The sequence below is a fragment of the Misgurnus anguillicaudatus genome, chromosome 21, assembly GCF_027580225.2.
Source record: "Misgurnus anguillicaudatus chromosome 21, ASM2758022v2, whole genome shotgun sequence".
Taxonomy (NCBI): domain Eukaryota; kingdom Metazoa; phylum Chordata; class Actinopteri; order Cypriniformes; family Cobitidae; genus Misgurnus; species Misgurnus anguillicaudatus.
The window spans coordinates 58762746-58787247 of record NC_073357.2 but is presented as its reverse complement, the minus strand read 5'-3'; the positions used below and the strand labels follow the sequence as shown (position 1 = coordinate 58787247).

The 24502-nt window shown below is 36.4% G+C and overlaps 1 protein-coding gene across 3 annotated transcripts in view; it reads left to right on the top strand.

Moving 5' to 3' along the window:
• Nucleotides 1-24502, top strand: part of acsf3 (acyl-CoA synthetase family member 3) — an 85495-nt gene that overhangs the window by 23827 nt on the left and 37166 nt on the right. For all 3 annotated transcript variants that reach the window (XM_055216563.2, XM_055216554.2, XM_055216569.2), the window contains 3 exons: nucleotides 1628-1783; nucleotides 17664-17815; nucleotides 18073-18218. In XM_055216563.2, the coding sequence (XP_055072538.2) occupies nucleotides 1628-1783; nucleotides 17664-17815; nucleotides 18073-18218 (454 nt within the window). The remainder of the gene's footprint in view (nucleotides 1-1627; nucleotides 1784-17663; nucleotides 17816-18072; nucleotides 18219-24502) is intronic.

Here is a 24502-nt window from a genome sequence, read left to right as displayed (position 1 = left end):
GGGCGTGTCGCCCATATTTACTTTCCCCGGTCTGCATTTCCCCCAGACATACGTTCGTCTCCCACACAAAAACATAATTTTATTCAAAATATGTAAAATTCCGCAAAATTCCGCGTTAATACTAGATTTCGTGTTAATTAGCCAATTCCGCGATTCCGTCCGCGATTCCGTGATCGCGGAAATTATAGGGCCCTAGTGTTTCATGCACAGCTTGTGCGTGTACTATGGCGTTTTGGCCAGTAAGAAGTCCGTTATCAATCTAAAATCATTATGAGTCTGAGTCGTTTATAACGTGCATTTGAAAAAGCAACACTCGTTAAACAAAATCATTCAAAATATTCTTTATTATTATGAAAATACCTGAAACCATTTGAAGAACAGCGATATACATATTCCTGTAGACATTTCCTGGAATAGGGTTTGTAACGCTACTTCTTCTGTGGCACAAGTGGCGTTTCTGCACGAGTGGGCCACTGCGCCCCCTGGCTTTTGGATGTGGCGGCATTTCACCGTAATTTATTCAATTTCATTCATTCAGAAAACTGCGCATTTGCACGATAAATGGTTACAGCCCTAGTGAGGAGGTAGGAAAATCTTTGTAAAAGTTGTAAAAAACGCTCTTTACTCAATTTAAACAATATATACATATTGCGACTACAAGCTAGCTAAAGCCGGCAAATTGAGCGTCAGCACAGAATTTCGTGAATGAAGCGATTTAACTCTAAATGTCCAACTATATGCAAACAGCATGATTTATTCGCTTTATTCGCATCTGGTGTGAGCGCACAGTTAGTCTACAGCTCACCTCTACCGTGTGAAACGCATAGAGAAGCTACGGTAACCGCCACAGGACAAACATGTCATCGTCTGAGACAACACTCAATGGAGCAGTTTGTCCGTTTAGGGCTATTGTAGAACCAGTATTGTAAGCGGTCTTTATACACCACTGATAATATAGTTATGTATATTATATTGCATTTCTGTCTAGAGATCCTTCTAAAACTTGCACAACACGCCTTTAAAATGGCTAGACGTTATCTGTATATAATTTATCACAACAACCCTTCATGCTGTAAAGAACTCATAAATACACTTAAATCAGTATATTTAGTTGGTAGACACAAATGTGTGCGTGTATGAGAACAGACATGTCAACCTAATTTAGGGCTGTGATTGTGACCGCATGCATAAGCCGTGCTCCATGCAGTGAATAATGATGTTCACGACCTAGCATGACTGTTTGAGCCGCTCAACACACTTAAGTCAAACAATATTGCACATTGTTGATTTGAACACGTTAAGCAGCAAAGCTTTGTCCTGTTTCTGATCACCCAGCGTCTCATCATGTTCCTCTCATGCATCAAACGTGTAGACATCAGCACTACTGAAAACACACGTATATGGGACACCAAGGTCAGAATTAACGGGAGGTGAAGAAAATGTCCCTGTTGTGAATATTGTCTGTCTTATTTAAATGCTGGTGTAGACACTTTGACAGTCACTGTATGCAGCATCTACATTTTAGCCGAGAAGTTGAATCAGATGTGAATGAAACAAAACCTTATGTGTTTGGTTTAAATGTATAACTAAAATATCTATATCAAGTTTTGCATATTTTGTCTTGTAGGTCCAGGGTTTGGTCTCAGAGTGGGTGTGGAGCCGAGATGATGTCATACTGCACACGCTGCCTCTCCATCACGTACACGGCATCGTAAACAAGCTGATGTGCCCACTGTGGACCGGTGCCACCTGCATCATGCTGCCAGAGTTTCAGCCTCAGAAAGTAAGTTTACCCACCAACATCTGACTTTAGTATAGATGTTTCATCGGACACATGTGCATAGTCACGGTTACGCGTCTGGACTGAACTTAAAGGAACAGTATGTAAGAAATGTATATAAATTAATCATAAAATGGCCCTGAAATGTCACTAGACATTAAGAAATCATTTTCATTTCAAATACTTATATCACTGACAACAGTGGTAAAGGCATGATATTGTCATTTAAAAAGTGGAGTTGCAGCCCTCAACTGATGTTCATGTTGTCATTTTGTGTATTGGCCACCAGTTGTGTGATTGCAGTACCAGTTTTAGCCACAAGTTTTATGATTGCAATACCAGTTTTGGCCACAATCCTACATACTGTTCCTTTAACTTCCTGTCTCTGTTTGTTTAATGGTCTGATTAGTGGCTCAACTGAACTCTGGAGCAAATACCTTGTCGAAAATAACAAATGTTTTGGTTTCCTAAAGACAAGGGAGACGGTGAACATGACTCAACGCTTTGTGAAGGGAAGTTTGGCAGCCGAACTGTAGTTAAAGGGACACTCCACTTTTTTTGAAAAAATTGTCATTTTCCAGCTCCCCTAGAGTTAAACATTTGTTTTTTGCCATTTTTGAATCCATTTCGGGCCTGGCACTACCACTTTTAGCATAGCTTAGCATAATCCATTGAATCTGATTAGACCATTAGCATCGCACTTAAAGGTAGGGTAACAGATTTGATCCTGAAACATTTTTTGTTATGCTGGTTAAAAGTCTCCTTACATCCTGATAGCAATCACTGTGTTAAGTTGTTTAAATGTATTTGTAGAAATGTATGTCATCTGTGAAAGGCGTAGGACCAAAAAAAGTTCAACAAATCATAGATTTTGGTCCGAACGGACGTTTCCATTTTTGTCCCTCATACGTAAGCATAATTTGAATGCCCACCGCGCAGCGAGTCCACGCAGACACCATACGTCATCGGCGCGTTCACGTGCGCTCACCTCCTGTCTGTAAACAGTGAGAACAGCAAACTTTTCTGCTAAATTGACAACCTACACTGGAGCCACAAAACTAAAGGCATCTTTTAAAACAACAACAGCAAAAACTGCCTGGATCAGCAAGAGCAAAACCCCAAATGAACATCGGTAACTTTAATGCTTCACCACGAGATGCAAACAGCTGCAGGACGCAAAGGGTCTGAAAGAGTCGTTGCACAGTTTATTTTGGTGAGGTAGGTACGCGATATGTTTGTATTGACATGGATTCAGATATTCTACTTTGATGAGACATTGTGTTGCTTATGAAATTTGTGTTCGTTTACGGATTAGCGTAACGATATAGTTACTACGTCTACACAACCGAACGTGTCCTTAAACTAATTCTGATGTAAACCAGTTGTTTGGTTATTTTGGCAGTGTTATTCGACATTGTACTGCAAAGTTTTCTCACTGCTGAATGAGACATGATGTGACTGTCTGATCTGTGCGTGTTCATGTGTTTTGGAAGAGGCGTGACTTTGGATGGCGGTTTGACTTGAGGGTGGGATCAGGATTTCATTGCTAGGCGGCTACCGTTAGCATTTTTCAAAATGTGTATATTTTTCCTATTTAAAACGTGGTTACTTTCAATAGCAGGGAACTTTTTCGGGCACTTTGTATTATCATTTTTCATCATGATGGTCTTATCAGATTCAATGGATTGTGCTAAGCTATGCTAAAAGTGGTACCGCCAGACCCGGAGATCAGCTGAATAGATTCCAAAATGGTAGAAATCAAATGTTTAACTCTAGGGGAGCTGGAAAATGAGCAAATTTAAAAAAAAAAGTGGATTGTCCTTTTAAAGAGCACCTATTACATTGCTAAAAACGACGTTATTTTGTGTGTTTGCTGGAATACAATGTGTTTGCGTGGTTTATCGTTAAAAAAACACATTATTTACCACATACCTTGCATTATTGTTGCTCCTCTATTCCCTGCCTCCCTGAAACGTGTTGATTTTGTACAAAGCTCATAGTTTTGAAAAGTGCAGTGTCCTCCGATTTGTCAACTAACTTGTACGTTGTGATTGGCCTGAAATGAGCCGGAAATGTGGCGCTTCTTATATACGTACATGTTTGTAATTTTCCAAATGTCTGTATGTTTGTTGTTAGTGTTACTTACAAAGGATGTTTCTCTCATCACGTTCAGTTTAGACGTAATCTCACAGCTCAAATTCAATTTGATTTGTTTTGTAATGATGAATACTCATTATACTAATGCATTCTTCTATAAAACTATTTCCTATATGATCTGTAAGGTCGTCTTTTTTTTAATTCTTTGCGAGGTGTGACTACACTTCCAAATGGATGAACTGATGTAATTCCTTTGGGTGGAGTAAATAATCTAATGAGTGCTTTACGGGTAGTCACATCACATGCCTTCCTGGTATCGCTGTTTGTATTATGTGAAATTTATGAGTTTGTTTGGTTAATATATGAGTTCATGGATACTATAAGTAAGTATAATGTAAGTGTTCAGGACTGGTCAAAAGTTTGGAAACACTTGAATGAAACGTTTCTCATGATCTTGAAAATCTTTGTTTATGTTTAAATTAATAAGACCAAACTTATTAATTTATTTAATTAGAAAACACATTTTTAATTTGTAAAAGTTATTTTTGAAAACAACATTAAAGAAAAACTGCCCAGAATAGATGTAAACTCCTTCAATAATGAGTTCAAACCTCAAGAAGTTTCTTTATAAAAGTTTTTGAAAACTCTAGGGCGGCCATGGGTCTTCAACGGGGGTCTGGGGCCTTCAAATATTTTTTTTATTCAAAATATATTTATTTTTTGGGTGGATTAATTAAATGCAATTAATAGGCTAATAATAAAAAATGTTATTAAATACAAAATAAATCTTATTAAAATATATTAAATAAATTTTGTTTTTTACTTTATGACCTATGTTAACAGTATGTGACTGTATATATCAAAAACATTTTGTTGAATATCCTTGAAACGTAAACATCAGTATACGAATCAAGTCTTAATTTGATACATGTACTGGGTGTCCCTGGTCCTCCTCTCTATCCATTAAAGGGTCCTAGGCCTTAAAAGGCCTCTGCTAGGCAAAGGATGACTACACTTAAAGAATAATTTTTATCTATTTTCTGTAGTGCTTTTTGCAATTTTGCATTGTTGTAAACCAGTTTTACACTAAATTCATATTAGTAAGACAAATAAGTCCATCATAAATAAATCTTAAAGGGATAGTTCAGTCCAGTATGAAAATGTTATCATAAATAACATGTCGTTTCAAACCTATAAGTATACATTTTTAGATATTTTAAATGAAAACCTGGAGGCCCGTACACGGATATTCAACCACCACTATTCAAGCACAGAAAATGTAATTCAATTTTATTTATATAGCACTTTTCACAATTGTTTCAAAGCAGCTTTACATGAATAGATGTAGGGGAAAATACAGAATAATCGATAGATAATATAAGAAGTAGAATACAGCGGCTAAGAATAAACCGTACAAGCGAGCGTAGTAATAATGTGACATATACAGTAAAGTGCTAAATTAAGCCAATGTTGGCTGACTCTCCCAGGGATTAAAAACCCTTAGGAGAAAAAAAGTGTTCTTGTCACTTAATAATAATAAAATTGAACTTTTTTGGCGATTTCTTTTCTTTTTCTCCTCCTAGGAGTCACAGGAAAACCTCTTGGAGGAGAAAAAGAAAAGACATCGCCAAAAAAGTTCAATTTTATTATTATGAAGTGACAAGAACACTTTTGTGTGCAAAGAAAACTGAATTAATGACTTTATTCCACAATTAGTTTTCATTCAAATTAGCTTGGCAACTACGTCAGGAGGCCACAACGTGACCTCGTAGTATGAACGTGCCAATACTGTAAGCCCATACAGGTTGATTGAACCTAAAAAATTTATGGAAACTCGTTGCCCTAAAAAAGTTGATTTTGCCTGGTTGAAATAACAATTAATTATAAGTTTAATGTACTTAATGTTTTAATTTCTTCCAATGCACTCTTAACCCAGATTAGATGACATTACTAGAAATGTGTGAGGAAACCTGTGGCATATAACTTTAGTTTTTATCACTTTATTTTACTTTTGATGTTACAAATGGTATTATAACAAAAATTAATGACAGACTTTAAGTCAATCTTTGAATAAACGTGATTCTCCACAGAAACACACAAAAAATGTGTTTTGACATACATTGTAAGTACAGTGGAGAGAAATACAATAAAATGTCTTGAACAGGGTTCATGTACGAAAACACTGATCACCTGAACGGTGACTTCACAAAATTATCATTTACAACAAAACAACATCAATAATATAAGAGCTTGAACCTATATGACATTGTATTAACAAATATTTGAATAGAGAAAGTTCTTATCAGTTTTTAATTTGTGAAGAGGCAAAAAATAATCTAAATAGTCAGGCGCAAAGGATTATGGGTATTCCTCACAACATGAACTAATAATTCATTTTACTTGAATGTTTTAGTTTAATAGATTTTGTAAGGTTAACAGTTAAATCAACTAAACTTTTTAAGCTTTGGCTTCAAAACAGAAAATATTAATGATTTTTCCTTGATTGTTTGAGTAAAGACAATTTCTGGGTTAACAGTGAAGTATGAAAACGCATTGTTGAATAAAGTTGTTTAGTCAGCTATATGATTGAATTTGGACTTAAATGAAGATCTTTTGGTGAATTGGACATCACCTTTTGCTGGCGAGACTTACACGTAAGGGTTTCACTCCTTGTACACTTGTTTTAATGATGCGACTATAAAAGTACATTGAACGGCGATTAAAAAAAAGGTTTTTGCAGCGTAGGAGGGGACGGCCCATTACAGTAAATGTGTTTCTCATTTTAATTTATTGTCTGTGGTAATCGACAGCGAGCCACAGATGCAGTACTTAGACCCTTAGTTGTAAATAAGTCATGTGTTTGTTCCCTTGTGCAATGTGTGAAACTTTCTTAGTCGGGTTTGTGGGAGTCAAGCATCAGTGAGCCGGGAATAAGTCGGGTCCCATGAGAAAGAGGTACTGAGACCTGCACAATGAAGTTGTGTGTAGCTGCTGGAGCAGAGCGGCGATCGCCCTTATCGGTTACTTGTCAGAGGGACGCTCTAATTGTAGCCGTGTTGCTGTGTGCCAGGACTGCAGCCGTCAATACCGGGATGCAGAAACTGTCAGATACTGACTCGAACCCCTGTGTGTGCGTTGTAAAATAGAGCGGGGACTGTCACACGAAGCCTGATGCTTGCGTGATGGATTGCTCAGTGTAGCTTTGTATCTGGCCACGCCAACTCTCGGTATGGGCTTTAGAGGCGGATCAATGAATGCCGTGACGTTGAGGAATGATACCGTGCTTTGTAAAGGGAGGGGGGCGGGCGAGCGCGGGGAAGGGCTTTAAGGTTCAGGAGAATTTAATGGGAGTCAAAGATCTGATTGACAAGAAAGGTCTGGAGAGGACGGCGTATAAAAAAGACGTTCCAGACAACTGGAAAGTTATATTCTTTGTTTTCGCACCAGATATGACCTTGAACGTACATGTTAAAAAAACAAACACTTTCTTTGAGAGATCAAACGCTTTCTTCACCACAAGGGTTTTATTATTTACAGCATGTGGTTCAGTAATTTTTAATGAAGCAGAAAAATCGATAGTTGAACCACCATTACTTTGGCTTTGAGTTGTTTGAGCGATGAGCGCTCGGCTCGGTTCTGGTGGGAGTGTAGATGAATTTATTGTGGTGTGAATACATTAGACAGCCTGCAGTCAGAGACCGTACCATTATTAATGACACCATGTAAACGCTATCCATCATAGGGCACTGTTTTATTCTACAGTACATGTGTGTTGCTTTGTATTGGACAACAAGAGGATAAACCTTGAATTTTATGTGCAGAAAATATATTAAAATGTGTATTTTTAACATAAATATGCTTTTAATCATCAGAAGAGTCTTAAAGGGCACAATTATGCACTTTTACAAGGTGTTTGGACATAAACGTGAACACAACCACCCTACAATAAAAAATACACATTCTCCTTTTAATCTTCATTAAACCAAAGCAATTTTATTAGACATGCTGTTTTGATTCTCTTGTTAATGTGACATCACACTGATAAAGCTCCGCCCACGGCCACTGACTGGTTAATTTAATCCAAAAGCTTTTCTAAATGTGTGTTTTAGCACATTGTAGTGCTAATGCAACTAAATATGCTATTGTTTTAGGAACAATATAACAAAATAATCTATTTAAAACTTAAAAGTCTAGAAACAATTTTGTTAAATAAAAGGCATTTCAGGTTTTAAATACAAAAGCACAAAAACGGTCCTTTAAAAACACTAAGGGGGCATGCACACCAACGCTTTTACGCCCTCGGCCGGCGCATGTTTTCAATTGTTTTCAATGGAAGCTCTGCGTTTTCAAAAAAGCAAGCAGCTAGGGTTTTTTTCCCTGCTGAAATCTGGCGCTCTGCGGTTTTTCCGCGCTTGGCGCTGAGCGTCGAGACTCGAGAGTTAGTAGAGATTCAACTTTGAGTGAAAAGCTCCGCTCGTCAATGTCAGTTTTCACACGGCCATCCAATCACAATGGAGGAGCGGCGGGACATTACCATAGCAACCAACGGGCTCACAGCTCAAGTATCAGAGCTACCTAAGCGCTCTGCCGAAAAACAGCTGGCATTCGGCGTCCTCAAGGCATTTTCAGCTGCGTTTAAAAGTTTTGGTGTGTCCAGCCCCTAAGTGTAGCCACAATGTAGTGAAATAAGAGACTTGCGTAACCATCGTGTTCTTCGGGGTGAAATGCAATAAAAGGGATTTATTGCGTTTTGGAACCAAACTCTTCATATATTATATATATATATATATAATATATATGTATAATATATGAAGAGTTTGGTTCCAAAACGCAATAAATCCCTTTTGACAAATTTCGGTAAAAACTTGTTTTCTATACCAAGAAAGTGACAAGATGAAAACCACTATTTTCTGTTACAAACTTTCACACAGCATCTTTAGGTTATAAAAACATAAAAATTCAAATCCATAACTTGATTTTCAAAGATTTATTATAAAACCGGATTATTTTTTCCACAAAATGCAATAAATCCATGACAAGTTTTTATTAAAAATGCTATAAATCTATTGAATCAATAGCCTATATAAATGTGCATTCATCTTTGCCATGTTATATTCATTTAGTTGACTAGTTGTACACACATTAAAGTCATTAACCAAAACACTTACTTTGTCATATAAAGAAGTCATTGCTGCGGTTATACTTGACGTCGTCGCTTAACTTTTTTCACATCGATCAGCTGTAAAATGTTTTGGTCCTGCTCGGTTTTCGTTGACCCTGGGGTCAATGTGTTAGCATGACAGAAACTTGATGCTGTCGGCCCGGGCAAACAAGCACCCGTCTCCCGAGTGCCTCTAGATGTTGATGGCTTACTTCTTTCCCGTCACAGAAAACCATCACAGGTTTATCAATGCTATTAAAATATTATTTTGTTTTTGTTTGTTTGTTGATCACGAAGTACAAAGTAGATGAGGAAAACTAGGATTTCGTGTACTCAACGCGCCGCCATTGTTTGTTTACATTGCGTGAATGGTGCACTGCAATCTGTGGAGTGGATTTATGGCATTCTGTAGAAAAGGGGGAGTGGCGTTTTTTCTTGCATTTTGGGAAAAAGGGAGAAAAGATGACAGAATAACACGGCGGATATTGGATTTTGCGTAAAATTAAGAATTTGGCGGCCATCTTTACCACAGGCAGCTCCCTCACTCGTAGCATTGTGTTTTAATGATGTACTTTTAAATGACCATAACTTGCTTAATTTTCTATCGATTTTCAAACGGTTTGGTTTGTCATAAATGTCAAAGATGTACCTATGACACTGCAAACTTGTACTAAAAAAATTCATAAAAAATGTTAAAGCATTAAGATTAAGTAAGAAGGCCACCAGGTGATGACGTTAGAGACTCCGCCGTAACACATCTAGCCTTTATACATACCTATGTTCCACTAGCGTAGCCAGGATTCACAATGTGGGTGGGCCCAGAGAAAATCAGGTGGGCCTTAACCCAAAATGCATCTGTTATCAAAATATACAAACACACAACTACACCAGCTTCAATATATCACCGTTTATTAAGAACAAAAGCCTGTATGGGCCCTATTTTAACAATCTAAGCGCAATGTGCAATAAACCAATAAGAGTCTCATCTCTCATCCCCTTTAAAAGCCAGTTGGTGGCGCCATCCCAATTCCATATTTTGGCAGAATTTGTAAACTAAAAAACTAAGCGGAGGAAGAAGACCACCAGTTTAAAATTGATATTAAAAAATTTTGTTGTTTTTATTTGTAATGAAATTGTTAGTTTTTGGTATTAAAACCTTTAAAAGTCGTTTTCTTTCAGTCTTGGAAGTAAACATAGCAGGCTTTTCATTGCTGTAAATGTATTGATAGCTCAGAGATGATCAGTGTTATCTCAAAGAATATTTTACAAATATGCAAGAAAAGCTTTGTACTTTAAAAATACTTTAAATAGTAGCCTAATTTGTTGGTATTTGAAGAGTTTCGTTGCAAAAAGAGATAATTCCGCTTTTTTTCAGAAATCTCGTTTTTTGGTTGTGCATTCCAATTAATATCAATTCAATTGCAGTTGGTTTGTTTTAATTTAAACCTTCATAACTTAATGAAGTATAACACTAAGTAGCACTATAAAACAAAATAATAACCTGATAACATAATAATAATTTGACAAAAATGTTAAAAACGTAGTTATATTGTTTTGCAACGAAATTCTTCATTTAAACTTTTTAAAGTCGTTTTCTTTCAGTCAAGGAAGTAAAAATAGCAGACTTTTAATTGTTGTAAATGTATGGATAGCATGATCGGTGTAATCTCAAAGAATAATTTACAAATATGCAAGAAAAGGTTTGTACTTTAAAAATAGTTTATTTGTAACGAACAGGAGATAAATAATTTAGAAACGCGCCGTTTCAGCACTAGAACAGCGCCGTGGATGTTTTGAAATGTAAGCATAACATAAAAATGGTTCTCATCTCATCATATCCACAGGTACAAAGTCATCAAATATAATACATCTGTGGGGTAGCATTAAGAAAATTTGAAATAAATGCAATATCTGCATTTGATTAAAGCAAAACATTTAATGGCTACAGGTGAAGCAGCTTTATACGCCTTCTAACATTTCATACTCGGTCCTCATTTATGTCCAAGACACTCAATAATAATGTTTTTAAACATTTTAACATTTTAATCCTTTAATTTTTTTATATTTTAAACGTTTTTGTGCTGCTGCGCATCCATGTGATAAGCAAATGCGCGTTGTCCTCCCGTAGGCGCATATTACTAACGCGCTCATTAAATACCAAAAGCAATATTGCTCCATTGACTTAAGAGCGTGTTTTAGTTGATCAGTGACGTAGTCTATTTTATTTGCTTCAAAATAGCAACGCACCAACAATGTGCCTGAACACATCTCGTTTTCAGACCAGAAGGCTCATGGGCGCAAAAGTGGGCACAAATGTTATCTGCAAAGACTTTTCTTTTTTTAGCTGCTGAACCAACACCTCATGTTCAGAATCCTCAACGATAATATTAAAGGGTGCACCATCAAGCTGTAATAAAGTCTTCTCACCGTTCTAAGACAATGAAGCAGCACAGCTCTCATTATTCCTTACGTGGCAGCCTTAAACCGGGTGTTCATTTCTATGATGTGGTGTGTAGGAGGGGCGAGGAGGCTGTTCGAAATGCGCTATTTATTGCACTACTATTTACAAAATTAACTTATTCCTTATTATAATAGCAAACAAGAGTTAAAAAAAGATTTATTTTATAGGTCAAGTAGTGATAATTGCAACATAATTTACTCATTAGGATAACTAATAGGCTTTACTGGATAGGCAGGTGGGTGGGCCTAGCTGACAGGTGGGTGGGCCAGGCCCACCCATAGCTACGCCACTGCTATGTTCTGAGCAGCGAAGAAGAGATGAGCTCTCCTTTGCAGCGTTAGCTTTAGCGTAAGATGTAGCGGGCATAGCTAGGTTATTTAAGAAAATGGTATCGGATCGGTACATGGGTTCAAGTACTCGCCGATTCCGATGGCAGAACATTTTAGAGTTTTACATCTTGTATTACATCTTGTTAAAAAGGGAATATATGTGCCCTTTAATGGGCACTTGTATATGTTTGTGATCATCTAAAGTCGACTAAACAAACTTTTAAGATGTGCAGTCTTTCTTTTCAGGCAAAATAAAGCCAAAAATATTGACAAAGTTTGTTGCCAGAGTGAATACAAATATTTGCCCTTAAAATGCTGTAGATAAAATTAACCACTTTGTAACAACAACAACAAATGTAGGTATAGTGTAATAATAGCTATATGTTGTTATATAGTTATCACAATATATCATGGTTTTGCAGGATTATGACTATATTTGACATTGCATTTTTAAATAGGATATGATTAGGGCTACACAATATACCGAATATATATATATATTTTTTATTCTGTATTAGATTTAATTACATCAGAAAAATGTATTATTAACCGTCCTGTTTAATTCAGTATGATAATTACATATTTAAATTATTTAAAAAAAGCTAATAAAAATAGCATTGGGAAATTATATACCGTAAGAAATTCCGTCATTGCAACGGCAACAGTAGAATCGCATACCCCCCCCCCCAAATATTGTGCAGCCCTAGATATGATATGGTTATTCATTTTTTTTAAATCATTTAAATTTTATGCATTTTGTAGATGCTTTTATCCAAAGTTACTTATACTGCATTCAAGCCATACATTTTTATCCGTACAAAAAAGTGATCAGACAAAACACAAAATATCATGTGATTTAAATGATCAGTCTTTAAAGGGTTCACACACAAATGCAAAATGTATGCTAAAACAAAAGTTACAACAAATGTGATGACAAATGAAACAAACCAGAGCAACTTGGGTACCAATGTAAAAAGGAGAAGGTGTTGAGATGAGAGATGGGCTTTTGATGATGAAAGAAGTGCTCTGTGTGTGTGTGTATGCGCACGTCTGTATGCGTGTGTGCGTGCGCGTATGTGTGTGTGTGAGTGTGTGTGTATGCGTGTGTGTGCGTGTGTGTGTATGGGTGGGTGGGGGGTTGATTTAGAGAGTGCGAGACACAAGGAATGATAAGAGTGTGGAGGTAGTGAAGCAGGAAATAATGAAATGGAGAGAGAGAGGGGCGGGCAAGCGAATGGGGGGGTGATGTGCGCCTCCCAGGAGGGACAGAACCAAGGAGAATCTGTCGTTCACCTTCAATTAATTCACACGTTTCTCCCACTGAGTTCTAAAGGTGCAGCCAGGCGTGGCGCCTGACTGTGTGTGTGTGTGTGTGTGTGTGTGTGTGTGTGTGTGTGTGTGTGTGTGTGTGTGTGTGTGTGTGTGTGAGACAATAAGAAAGAAGGGTTTGCATTGTATCTTTAATGCATTTATTTTTGATGATCATGCACCCCTAATTCTCATGTGCTTGTGTAGTTTATACCGGTATTGATTTGTGTTGCCTACATGAGAAGTCTGTTTATATCGGCTGATATAGCGCTTGTCTAAATGCATTTGCTTCTGTCTGTGTGCAAGTGTGAGGGAGATAAAAGAAAAACACTTTTTCTTTGTAACTTTTGTAAGCATGAATTCATCATACAATGTTCTGCTTTGTTGTCTAGTGCATCTTCTTAGATGCTTTATATTTGTATTGCCTGTGGCCTTCCCATAATGCACTAAAACAAGTAAAAATCCAAAATACCAGACGATGCAAAACAACAAGTAGGGGAGAACCGGTGCAAAAGTAACGTGGGAAGAAAGTAACAAAACGATTTTCTGCGAGCCCTGATAACATTTGCATCCCAAACTATGACAGCATATTTAGCACACAAACCCTTGACAGAGCTGACAAATATTGCGTTATTTACTCACCGTTTTCTGCGTGTAGATACAGAAAGGTGTTTTTAACCATGATAAGTAAATACTTAAAGCAGTAATTTTTCTTATAACGCGTCGTGCTTGTCGTTTCATGTGTTAAGGTACTGATCAATATCAGGTTATTTATTGCTCTAACACATCCTGAAGTTTGACTTCTCTGAGTTTTTCAAAATAGAGTAAATCGAGTTTAAATGTGATCCTGTCGGGTCAAAAGTAACACTTGTTACGTTTGTCCCGCTGCTAATACTGTTGTATATGTTGAAAACTGATATTGTTCTAATTTGATTTAATTTTATTTTCATAGTGTTCATACTGTTAATTTTTTCATGATTTTTTACAAATATAAATGACAAAATAATTTTACAGTTACATATTAACAAGGTCATAGTCATGTATATTTAATAAAAACATGTGTAACACAAAAATCTATCTTGTTTTGTTGTGTTACTTTCGTCCCTGCAGGTGGCGTCAAAAGTAACAATTCACTGTTTATGTTTAAAGTGAAATTATACAAAAGCTGTTTTACATTTTTACTAAATCCCACCCTCATATTGATAAACCACGCTTGTGAGTTATTGATCACAGCAAAAATATATCTTTGTCTATAACATTATCTTTTAAAATTAAGTTTTTCTGAAAAATGGTACTTTATAAGTGGGTGATTCTCTCGAAACCATTGAAACACCACAGCACTAATGATTTTAGCTTTAAAATGTGTAATATAGTAACATTAAAAAGCATCGGAATTAACACAATACTGTGTTCTACCTTGCACAATGTGTGATTTCAACATAAGAATTTATAATTGTAAATTTTATCTAATTTTCTGCTGAAATTCTCATTACCGCAATGTGTCCGGCTGTGTTTGAACATGCGTTATGTTGTAATTTAATCAAATTAACACAAAAATATTAAGAAAAAAAAAATAAATGGATGTTTTGCTAGACTACTTTAGATGACAGAAAAAATATTTACTGAATATTCATGTATAATAATAATGAAGAAAAATTAGGAAAATGATGTGTCCATGCCTGATGTTCTCATCCTCCGCAACACTTTTTGAGAACAGTTTAAGCACACATACGGAATTTTAATAAAATTTGATTTTGAGTGACCAAGCACATGGACCAGTTACTTCAAGATGGCTACCAGGTAAGATCATGTTTTTACAGTTAATTTGAAATATTGTATTGTCAGAATGCTTACACGACATTTTGATTATCATTACCGCAACAGATGCTTATTAAATGTTAATTTAATTAATAGAAGCATAATACTTTGATTTTAAATGCATGTGCAGAATCTTCAAATTATGTTCTTTCAGGTTTGTCATGTCATTTTGAAAATATGTCAGTGTTGATGTTTTCTGACTGTTGCGGTAATGAGATTTTTTAGGACATTTTTTTTTAAATTATGTTACAAAAAGTGTAAAATGATAAGTAAAAGTTTTTAAATTAATGTTCCCATTTACTCCAGACTTTGTTTTTCAATGTCTGGCGGGAAAAAAAGTAAATTTAAGCAATTTTTACATTTTCATGCTTGACATGTTAAAATCAAGTTTTCGTGAGAATCACCCAAGTATACATATAACAAGGTGCGTGCAGGTAAATTGGGACACTTTTAAACAGTTACCTCAATGTGTCACAATTCAATCTACATTCAATACGAAAATGTGTAAATAATAGTAAGTTCATCCTACCCTAGTTAACAGTACTTCACCCTAAATGTATGTGTGCATGTACAGTTATGTTTATTATGGTATCACATCGTTCCTTTTCGAGTCACCTGCACTTCAGTTATATTAGGATGCTGCCTATGAAGGGTTCATAACAGATGTTTAGTATGTACTGTAGTGTACAGAACTGTCATTGATGACAAGTCTGTATCAGCTTGTGTGTGTGCATGCGTGTGTGTGTGTGTGTGTGTGTGTGTGTGTGTGTGTGTGTGTGTGTGTGTGTGTGTGTGTGTGTGTGTGTGTGTTGTCCTTCACTATGCTTCACTCAACACATTTATCAAAGCAGAGAAACATTGTGTCCTGTGCGGGGAGTCTTCGTCCTGACCTCAGTAGTCTCCAGCAGGGATTGTGAACTGTGTTTCTCTTCTGTTGTGCATCACACTGACCTTTACGAATCTTTACTGCCTTTTCTTTTTTTAACTTCATTTCTGCAGTTTAGATCCACTTCTCTCAAAATCTCAGTGTCAGTAGCTGCGTTTCCATTAACCTTTAAATTGTGCCAGTGGAAACACGTCAATTTCATAAAAACTGCTTATTTGCATTTTCAGGTCACCTGATGTACGTAAGTCACATAATGATTATTTAAAGATGATAACACCTCAATACGTGTCTGCTCCCGAGTATAAGAAGCTTAGCTTTCCTTGCCAATAATGTTTGGATAAAACTCCTACATCTCTTTTAATTTAAAATAATGTACTATTAACTCTTCACCTACACATTGCGGCTCCTACAAGGGGCTTTTCTTGGCATTAATGTTTGGATAATACTCTTTCGGTTAAAAATAATGCCTAGTGTGGTGGATGTGATATTGGTAAACCTACTAACATCAGTCGACATGATGTTTTGAATTACTTATCCCATGAGGAAAAACTACTTATCAGTCGCATATCATTGGTTAATAAAAACGCCGTCATTTTGTCTTTTGTGGACATTTGGAAAATAATAAATAAAGTTTTGTGCAGATCTGCCGTGGAAACCAGCTACTTAGACATACTGTAGTGATGTACGACATATGTGCTGTACGTATAGCTGTATGAAATAACAAGGGTGTTTATTGTTGTAGCATTTATGAAAGCAGCTTGTACTGGACCTTATAGTTCATTTTTTATAGTTACATTAGGTTTTTTTTGTTAGTAAATATTTTTTCTATGCCAGGATTTAAAGGAAAACACCACAAATAATTTACTATGTTCTTACCGAATTAATATTTTTTTTAATGCATGCACTTCATCTTTGTACAGCGTGCCGTGTCGTGAATGTGTTAGCATTTAGCTTAGCCCTGTTCATTCCTATGGCTCCAAACAGGGATGAATTTATAAGCCACCAAACACTTGCATGTTTTCTATATTTAAAGACTGTTACACGATTAAATATGGTGCCACAAAATAAAACTTTTGTTTGGAGCCATAGCAGTGAATTGGGCTAGGCTAAATGCTAACACTTTCACGAAGCGCTGTGCAAAGATTAAAAGTGCAAGCATTGAAAAATGATAGGTAGGCTATGTATTAATTAATCTACGTTGAGGTAAGAAAAGAGTAAAATATTTTAAAAATGGTGGTGTTTACCTTTAAATAAATAAAGATCTCTGTATCTTTTCATCAAAATACAAAATGAACGAGATTTTTTTATGTCTGTTTTCACTCTGTCTAAATGATATATTCTATTGAAGAATTGTTGCAAACCAGCTTTACAATACATATTACTTGAGTCCAAATGATTTATCAGTTTGCCGATTCTATTGGCCGATATGACCCTGTCGCAGTTACATCGCCATTGGCATATATTTGCCGCCGATTTGCCACGATATAACATTATTTAAGAAGTATTCAGCCCAATCACAACGTACATGTCAATGAGTTTTGTACAAAGTCAGAGCGTTTGAGAAAGACAGTATATCTGGAGCTACAAAAATGTACGGTATGTGGAAAATAATGTGTTTTTTAACCATAAACCATGCCAACACATTATATACCACATATACAAAATAACGTTGTTTTAGGTGCACTTTAAGCAAATATGCATATTCTGTTTTCCATACAGTAAGATTAGCGATGCTATCTGTAAAAATCAATGAAAATCCTTTTTAATGAGTAATTTATGAGTACCTGAGTAGTGTGTTGTTTATTTGAATGTTGTTGTTTCAGGTTTGGGAGCATCTGATTGGTTCGAGATCTGAAGTGAATGTGTTTATGGCAGTTCCCACTATATACGCCAAACTCATTGAATACTACGACCAACATTTTACTCAACCCCGCGTCCAGGACTTCATCAGGGCTGTGTGCAAAGAGAGAATACGGTATCGTCCTTTATATCAGTCTCTCTCTCTCTCACACACACTTTCTGTATCTCTCTCTTTGTCTAGCTAGTAATGTATCCAGAGTCCTGACTTATTAAAGTCAGACCTCCTAATCTTCATTTAACTCAACAGATGCTCACATGAACTTCTGTCTACTGTACCTGTGGGTCAAAATGAGATGTTTGTATAAGCAATGCATACTGTAATTCCATTAGACGAGTGAAAGATAAAATGATAAATGAGTTTCTCTCTGACAGGCTGATGGTGTCTGGTTCTGCTGCTCTTCCTCAGCCGGTTCTGGAGCGTTGGGCGGACATCACGGGTCACGTACTGCTGGAGCGTTATGGCATGACTGAGATTGGCATGGCCCTTTCAAATCCACTTAAGGGGCCACGTATACCCGGTACTGCTTTAGTTATAATAACAATGTGCCGTGAACATCGAAAATGTTCCTGTAGACTAGAGTATTGTGATAGCAGTGCAAAGGTCGCAGGTTTGATTTCTGTGACCGGTTTGTGAGAGGTCCTCTTCCTAAAATATATATCCAATATATTTTATGTATAACAAAGCAATTAAACCAGGGGTGCCCGATAGGTCGATCGCGATCGACCAATTGATTGCAAGGGCAATGCCGGTAGATCGCGCATAACTTAACTATGTGACTTCACGCTTCCACAAGCTTTGGAAAACAGAGCGTGTAATTGGTATTATGGTTATGAAACATGCAAGAATATTTAAGTTCCTGCGCCTTTTTCCACAAATGTGTTTGTATAAATCTTTTGCCTGCCCGCTGCAGCTCAACTTCACTGAAATTCATCAGGATGCTTTATTGCCTCCATGCGGGAGCTGATCCATGAAAAAAAGCATATAATTCCCTGTGTAGTGTAGGATAATATTATAAGCACACGTGCTAAACTGTTCGCTTTAAATGCTTATATCTTCTGTATGCGAATGTTGATTCATACCAAAGTGCTTTTTTGCATAGTTGTGTTTGACACATGAAAACATCTTGGGTTATGTATGTAACTGTTGTTCCCTGAGTAGGGAACGAGACGCTGTGTCTCCCCTTGCCATACTTTCTGTGTCCTGTAATGCCGTTTTTGGCAATATTTCAGATAGTGATGTACTTCCTGATACCCTCATCACCCTGTCTTTGTCGTTAAGCCTCATCATTGGTTGAATTAGATATACACATTCAGACGCACTTACCCCTGAAGGCGTACTCAAAGTGTCACCGCTGTGACGCAGCGCAATTCCCTCAAAAGGGAACTGTAATAATGTATCTTAAAAGGTAACATGATGTAACCTTGCTCTCAATTGAAATGTGTCCCCACATTTAGTTCTTGAATTTGAGGGTATTGTTATTGGATCTAGAAAGTCATGGAAAGGGCCTTGAATTTGAAGTTAACAAAGGTGTGGGAACCCTGCCTTTCCCCAACAGCGTTTTTTTTTTGTGATTTTCACAAAATTTTCAGAACTTTCAGAATAACTAGAACAATTTCTAGAATCCAGATAATTTACTCACCACCATGTCATCCAAAATGTTGATGTCTTTCTTTGTTCAGTCAAGAAGAAATTATGTTTTTTTAGGAAAACATTCCAGGATTTTTCTCATTTTAATGGACCCCAACACTTAACAGTTTTAATGCAGTTTAAAATTGCAGTTTCGAAGGACTCACAATGAACCCAAACGAGGCATAAGGGTCTTATCTAGCAAAATGATTGTAATAAAAAATATGCACTCTTAAACCACAACTTCTCGTCTATCTCTGGTCTTGTGGTGTGCCAGCGCGACCTCATTTAATTGCGTAATGACGTCGAAAGGTCACGTGTTAGATATATAAAAAACGCACATTTGCGGATCATTTTAAACAATAAACTGACACAAAGACATTAATTAGTATCATTCAACATACAACAACATCAGAACGGTCCTCTTTCAACACACTTGTAAACACTGGGGCGGAGTTTCGCATGCATCATCCGTGACCTCTTGACGTGATGACATATTGCGTGACGTCGCGCTGGCGCATCACAGGAACGGAGGAAGACGCGAAGTTGTGGTTTATAAGTGCATATTTTTTATTTTTCTTGTCAAAAATGACAGTCTTTTCACTAGATGGGAACCTTGTGCCTCATTTGAGATCGTTTAGAGTCCCTTGAAACTGCAATATTAAACTGCACCAGAATTGTTAAGTATTGGGGTCCATTAAAATAAGAAAAATCCTGCAATGTTTTCCTCAAAAAACATAATTTCTTCTCAACTGAACAAAGAAAGACATCAACATTTTGGATGACATGGTGCTGAGTAAATTATCTGGATTATTTTTAAGAAAATGGACTAATCCTTTAAAAAATAAACTGTTTTAGCAGGTAGATTGATTTTTTTTTCATTTTCCCAATTATTTAGCCATTTTTTTTTTTAAGTTACATTTTCAGAATGTGCTTTTTACTATATTTATTTCACATTATTTATTAATGAACTTGTTAAATTTATTTGGTCTTTTCACTTGTTATGCCGAAACCAAAACGCATTTTTTTGCTATTTTCAGACTAATTATTCGGTTGCCAAACATTCGGTGCATCCCTAATAAAGAGATCTTTTTATTTCCAAACTTATATAACTATCTATAATTTTGGCATCATTTTTGATGTATAAACTCGAAAAGAAACATTTTAATTAAAATTTATTTGAACTGCGGCAACTTTTACAAGAAATATGGTTTTATAGCAGCTTTGCTACTGATATATTGTATCAATACTGAATATAATGACATATGAAAATGAATACAATGAATACTGCCTTAAAACCCCAGTAAGCGAGACAAACGGCACTAGAAAAATACAAAATATAAAAAAATCTGGAAAGCATGTGGGTGATTCTCACGAAACCATTGAAACACCACGGCACTAATGATTTTAGCTTTAAAATGTGTAATATAATAACATTAAAAAGCATCAGAATTAACACAATACTGTGTTCTACCTTGCACAATGTGTGATTTCAACATAAGAATTTATAATTGTAAATTTTATCTCATTTTCTGCTGAAATTCTCATTACCGCAATGTGTCCGGCTGTGTTTGAGCATGCTTTATGTTGTAATTTAATCAAATTAACACGAAAAAAAATAAATGGATGTTGTGCTAGACTACTTTAGATGACAGAAAAATATTTACTGAATATTCATGTATAATAATAATGAAGAAAAATTAGGAATCTGATGTGTCCATGCCTGATGTTCTCATCCTCTGCAACACTTTTTGAGAACAGTTTAAGCACACATCCAGAATTTTAATAAAGTTTGATTTTGAGTGACCAAGCACATGGACCAGTTACTTCAAGATGGCTACCAGGTAAGATCATTTTTTTTACAGTTAATTTGAAATATTGTCTTGTCAGAATGCTTACACGACATTTTGATTATCATTACCGCAACAGATGCTTATTAAATGTTAATTTAATTAATTGAAGCATAATACTTTGATTTTAAATGCATGTGCAGAATCTCCAAATTATGTTCTTTCAGGTTTGTCATGTCATTTTGAAAATATGTCAGTGTTGATGTTTTCTGACTGTTGCGGTAATGAGATTTTTTAGGACTAATTTTTTTAATTATGTTACAAAAAGTGTTATATGATAAGTAAAAGTTTTTAAATTAATGTTCCCATTTACTCCAGACTTTGTTTTTCAATGTCTGGTGGGAAAAAAAGTAAATTTAAGCAATTTTTACATTTTCATGCTTGACATTTTTAAATCCAAGTTTTCGTGAGAATCACCCATGTACTATATGTAGCAAATTAAACAGAAACACTTAGAATTTAAACATTAATGTTTCAGTAGACTTTTACAATTGTTATTCTGTCTTTTATTTTCAGAAATTTTCCGGATACGTATTAGAGCCCTTTGGAGGCCCCCAGATCTCATTTTAAAAATCCCTTATTTATTTATTTATATCCATAGGGACTTTCAACTGAGAGAGCATTTTACATTTTGTCTAAATACACATTCCTGATATTATTGATGAAATAAATTAAATGACCCAGCTTAAAAGAGAAGTGAAGTTCATCCATTTTGAACATCACAGATTAACAAAGCAGTCGATGTACTAAAGTGTCTGATGGTGCAGTGCTAAGACAAAGCATTGCTCATTCAAAAGCCTGATGGTTCATGCATTAATACTGCATACGCTCGAGAAGAGAGGAGTTATTGTCTTGGCTTTGTTATCGTTTCTTATGCTTTGATGTTTCAGCACAGAATCTAGTTTTTGTTTTTCCTCAGATGGCTCGAGTTGTCACAGATCAAACTCTTGTTCTGAAAGTAGTTTGTTTTGTTTATATGTGATTTATCTTCTGAGAAACTCTCCATGGGTCTTCTTCAGCGTCGATCAAACTACTCATGTCAACCTTCACGTCTTGCATGAATGTCAGTATCAAAGCGCCATTAGCTTGAGAGCGCCCGCTTGTTTGAGGATTGTTTTGTTCGCTTTTCAACATGAACGTGAAGGCAGATTTAGCTCAGTGTGGTTTTATTAGTTCAGAGTTTGGAAGTTAAAGCTCAGAGGTGATTACTAAAGCTCAACATTTTCTCCTCAGCCCCATGAGATGCCAGCATGAAGCTGTCTGATTCAGAAGTAGGTTTGAATCAATCAATAAGAGTCACAGAGTTGACTTTGATCATACTAAACCCCCTCCCTGAGGAAACGCCCATGAGTTATGATGCCTGTCACAGCCCAACGTAAAATAAATCATTCTAAATAAAGTTTTATTTCCTTAAAAATATATTTTCAGTTCCGACGTCAAAGCCATATATGGGGTTTTATTTCTAACTGATGTTAATTATAAAATAGTTTTGGACACTGTTCTGAAAACAGTGTTCCAGCTGTGCTAAAATACACAATAATGTAATGGTTTTATCATAAAACACATCAACTGATTACTGTGCATACTGTAAATACTGTAAAAATGCATTTGTCCTGCTAATGCATTGGCAACATTGGTAGATACAATGAAAAATAGTGGAAATATTTAAAATGTAAACACAGTTAAAGCTTTACTGATATGAATTTCTTCATGCAGTCAAACTACGTATACTTTAAAGTCCATGTAAAGTCATTTTAGAGAATTTTTTCTAAACAAACACAATGCAAAGACTGAACTATTCAGTACTGAATTGTGTAGTCACACTGTTAGGGGCTGTTCACATATTGCGTCTTTTGCTAGCTCAAGTTCGTTATTTCAAAGGTATGCGCACTCATAATGGAAGTGACGCGCCCGTGGTGCGATACGCTCGTTTTTTCGAGTTAAAAACATCTCAACTTTTTAGAATGCCGCAAGTGCACCGCAGGTCATGTGACAAGAACCAACCAATCAGCTTCCTCATCTTTTCCATTACTTTAAAATCTCAGCAGAAAAATGGAGGAGCAGCTTATAATTGCGGTCCAATGACAGACGCCTCAGGAGCGCGGCTGCCCGAGCGCTTTGGAAAGAACGCATTTTAGGCACGACATGTGAACGGCCCCTTAAACAGTTTTTCCACATATCTGTGTTCAGAATTATTTGGGCAGGGGTTAAAGTGGTGGCTGGATGGCTCACTGGAGTCACCGAGCATGGCCCCGCCCCTAACACAATCGCATGCATCCATTCAGGTTGTAGCAGTATTTGAAAGTTAAGCCAGATGGCAGCTTTCCCGCGAGTGGGCGTGGTCTGAGTGCTGACAGCGGACACACCCCCAGCGCTTAAGAGCAGAAAATCCTGCCTGTTGTAAATTTTGATAACTTATTTTATTTACTGCCGTTTTCTAAATTATACACATTTGGCTGGGTGGGTAATTCCTCACCAGCGTTTTTTTTTTTAAGTTGTCACCCAGTGGGAGCATTTTTTATGATTTTCACAATCGTTTAATGGCTTCCAGAAAATTTTCTTTAAATTTATAAACATACAACATATCAAATGAAAGAACAGACCCTCTGCTTTCAAACAACAACAAAAAAGTTTCGTCCTATACAGTATTCATTTGTTCTCTTTTATCACCTTTAGGTTTCTTCAAAAAGACAAAATTTTAAACAAAAATCTGAGATAATTGCTTTTTTGTAAAGGATTTTTGTTAGAGATCAGATTCAGAACAATGATCAAAACACAGAGTTTTTACTGTTTTTTGATCAGTGGATGCTTTAGTGCTTTATAAGTTGGGTATGAGCGCCACTTAGTGGATAATAGTGGAAATGTGGAGTGCCATAAAAACTCGTCATTGGCAGGGAAGTGTTTTCTTTTAATTGACGAGATAACTCGTCAATGGCGGGGAAAGAGTTAACAACACACTTTTTTGTGGTGTGACAAACTGGGAACACATTTAATATTGGAATTTTCACTGACTTTTAAGTATTATGACTTTCAGACCAAATAATTGGCTTAACAGACTATAAATCAGGTGAAAACAATCTCTTATGGTGCGTTTACACCAACCGCGGTAGAGGCGTGAAGCACGAGTGATTTCAATGTTAAGTCAATGTGCAGCCGCGTTCACGCGCGTCAGGAGGTCCCGCGGCGCGGAAGAGGTGTTCGGCGCGGAGCGGAAGATGCGTTTCCGCGTCATTCGCGCATATTGAGCGTTATGCGCGGTACGCGCGAATAGTGCTTTTTTGTGCATTTTGCGCTTCACGCGAATTTGCGGCTGACGCCCGAGTTG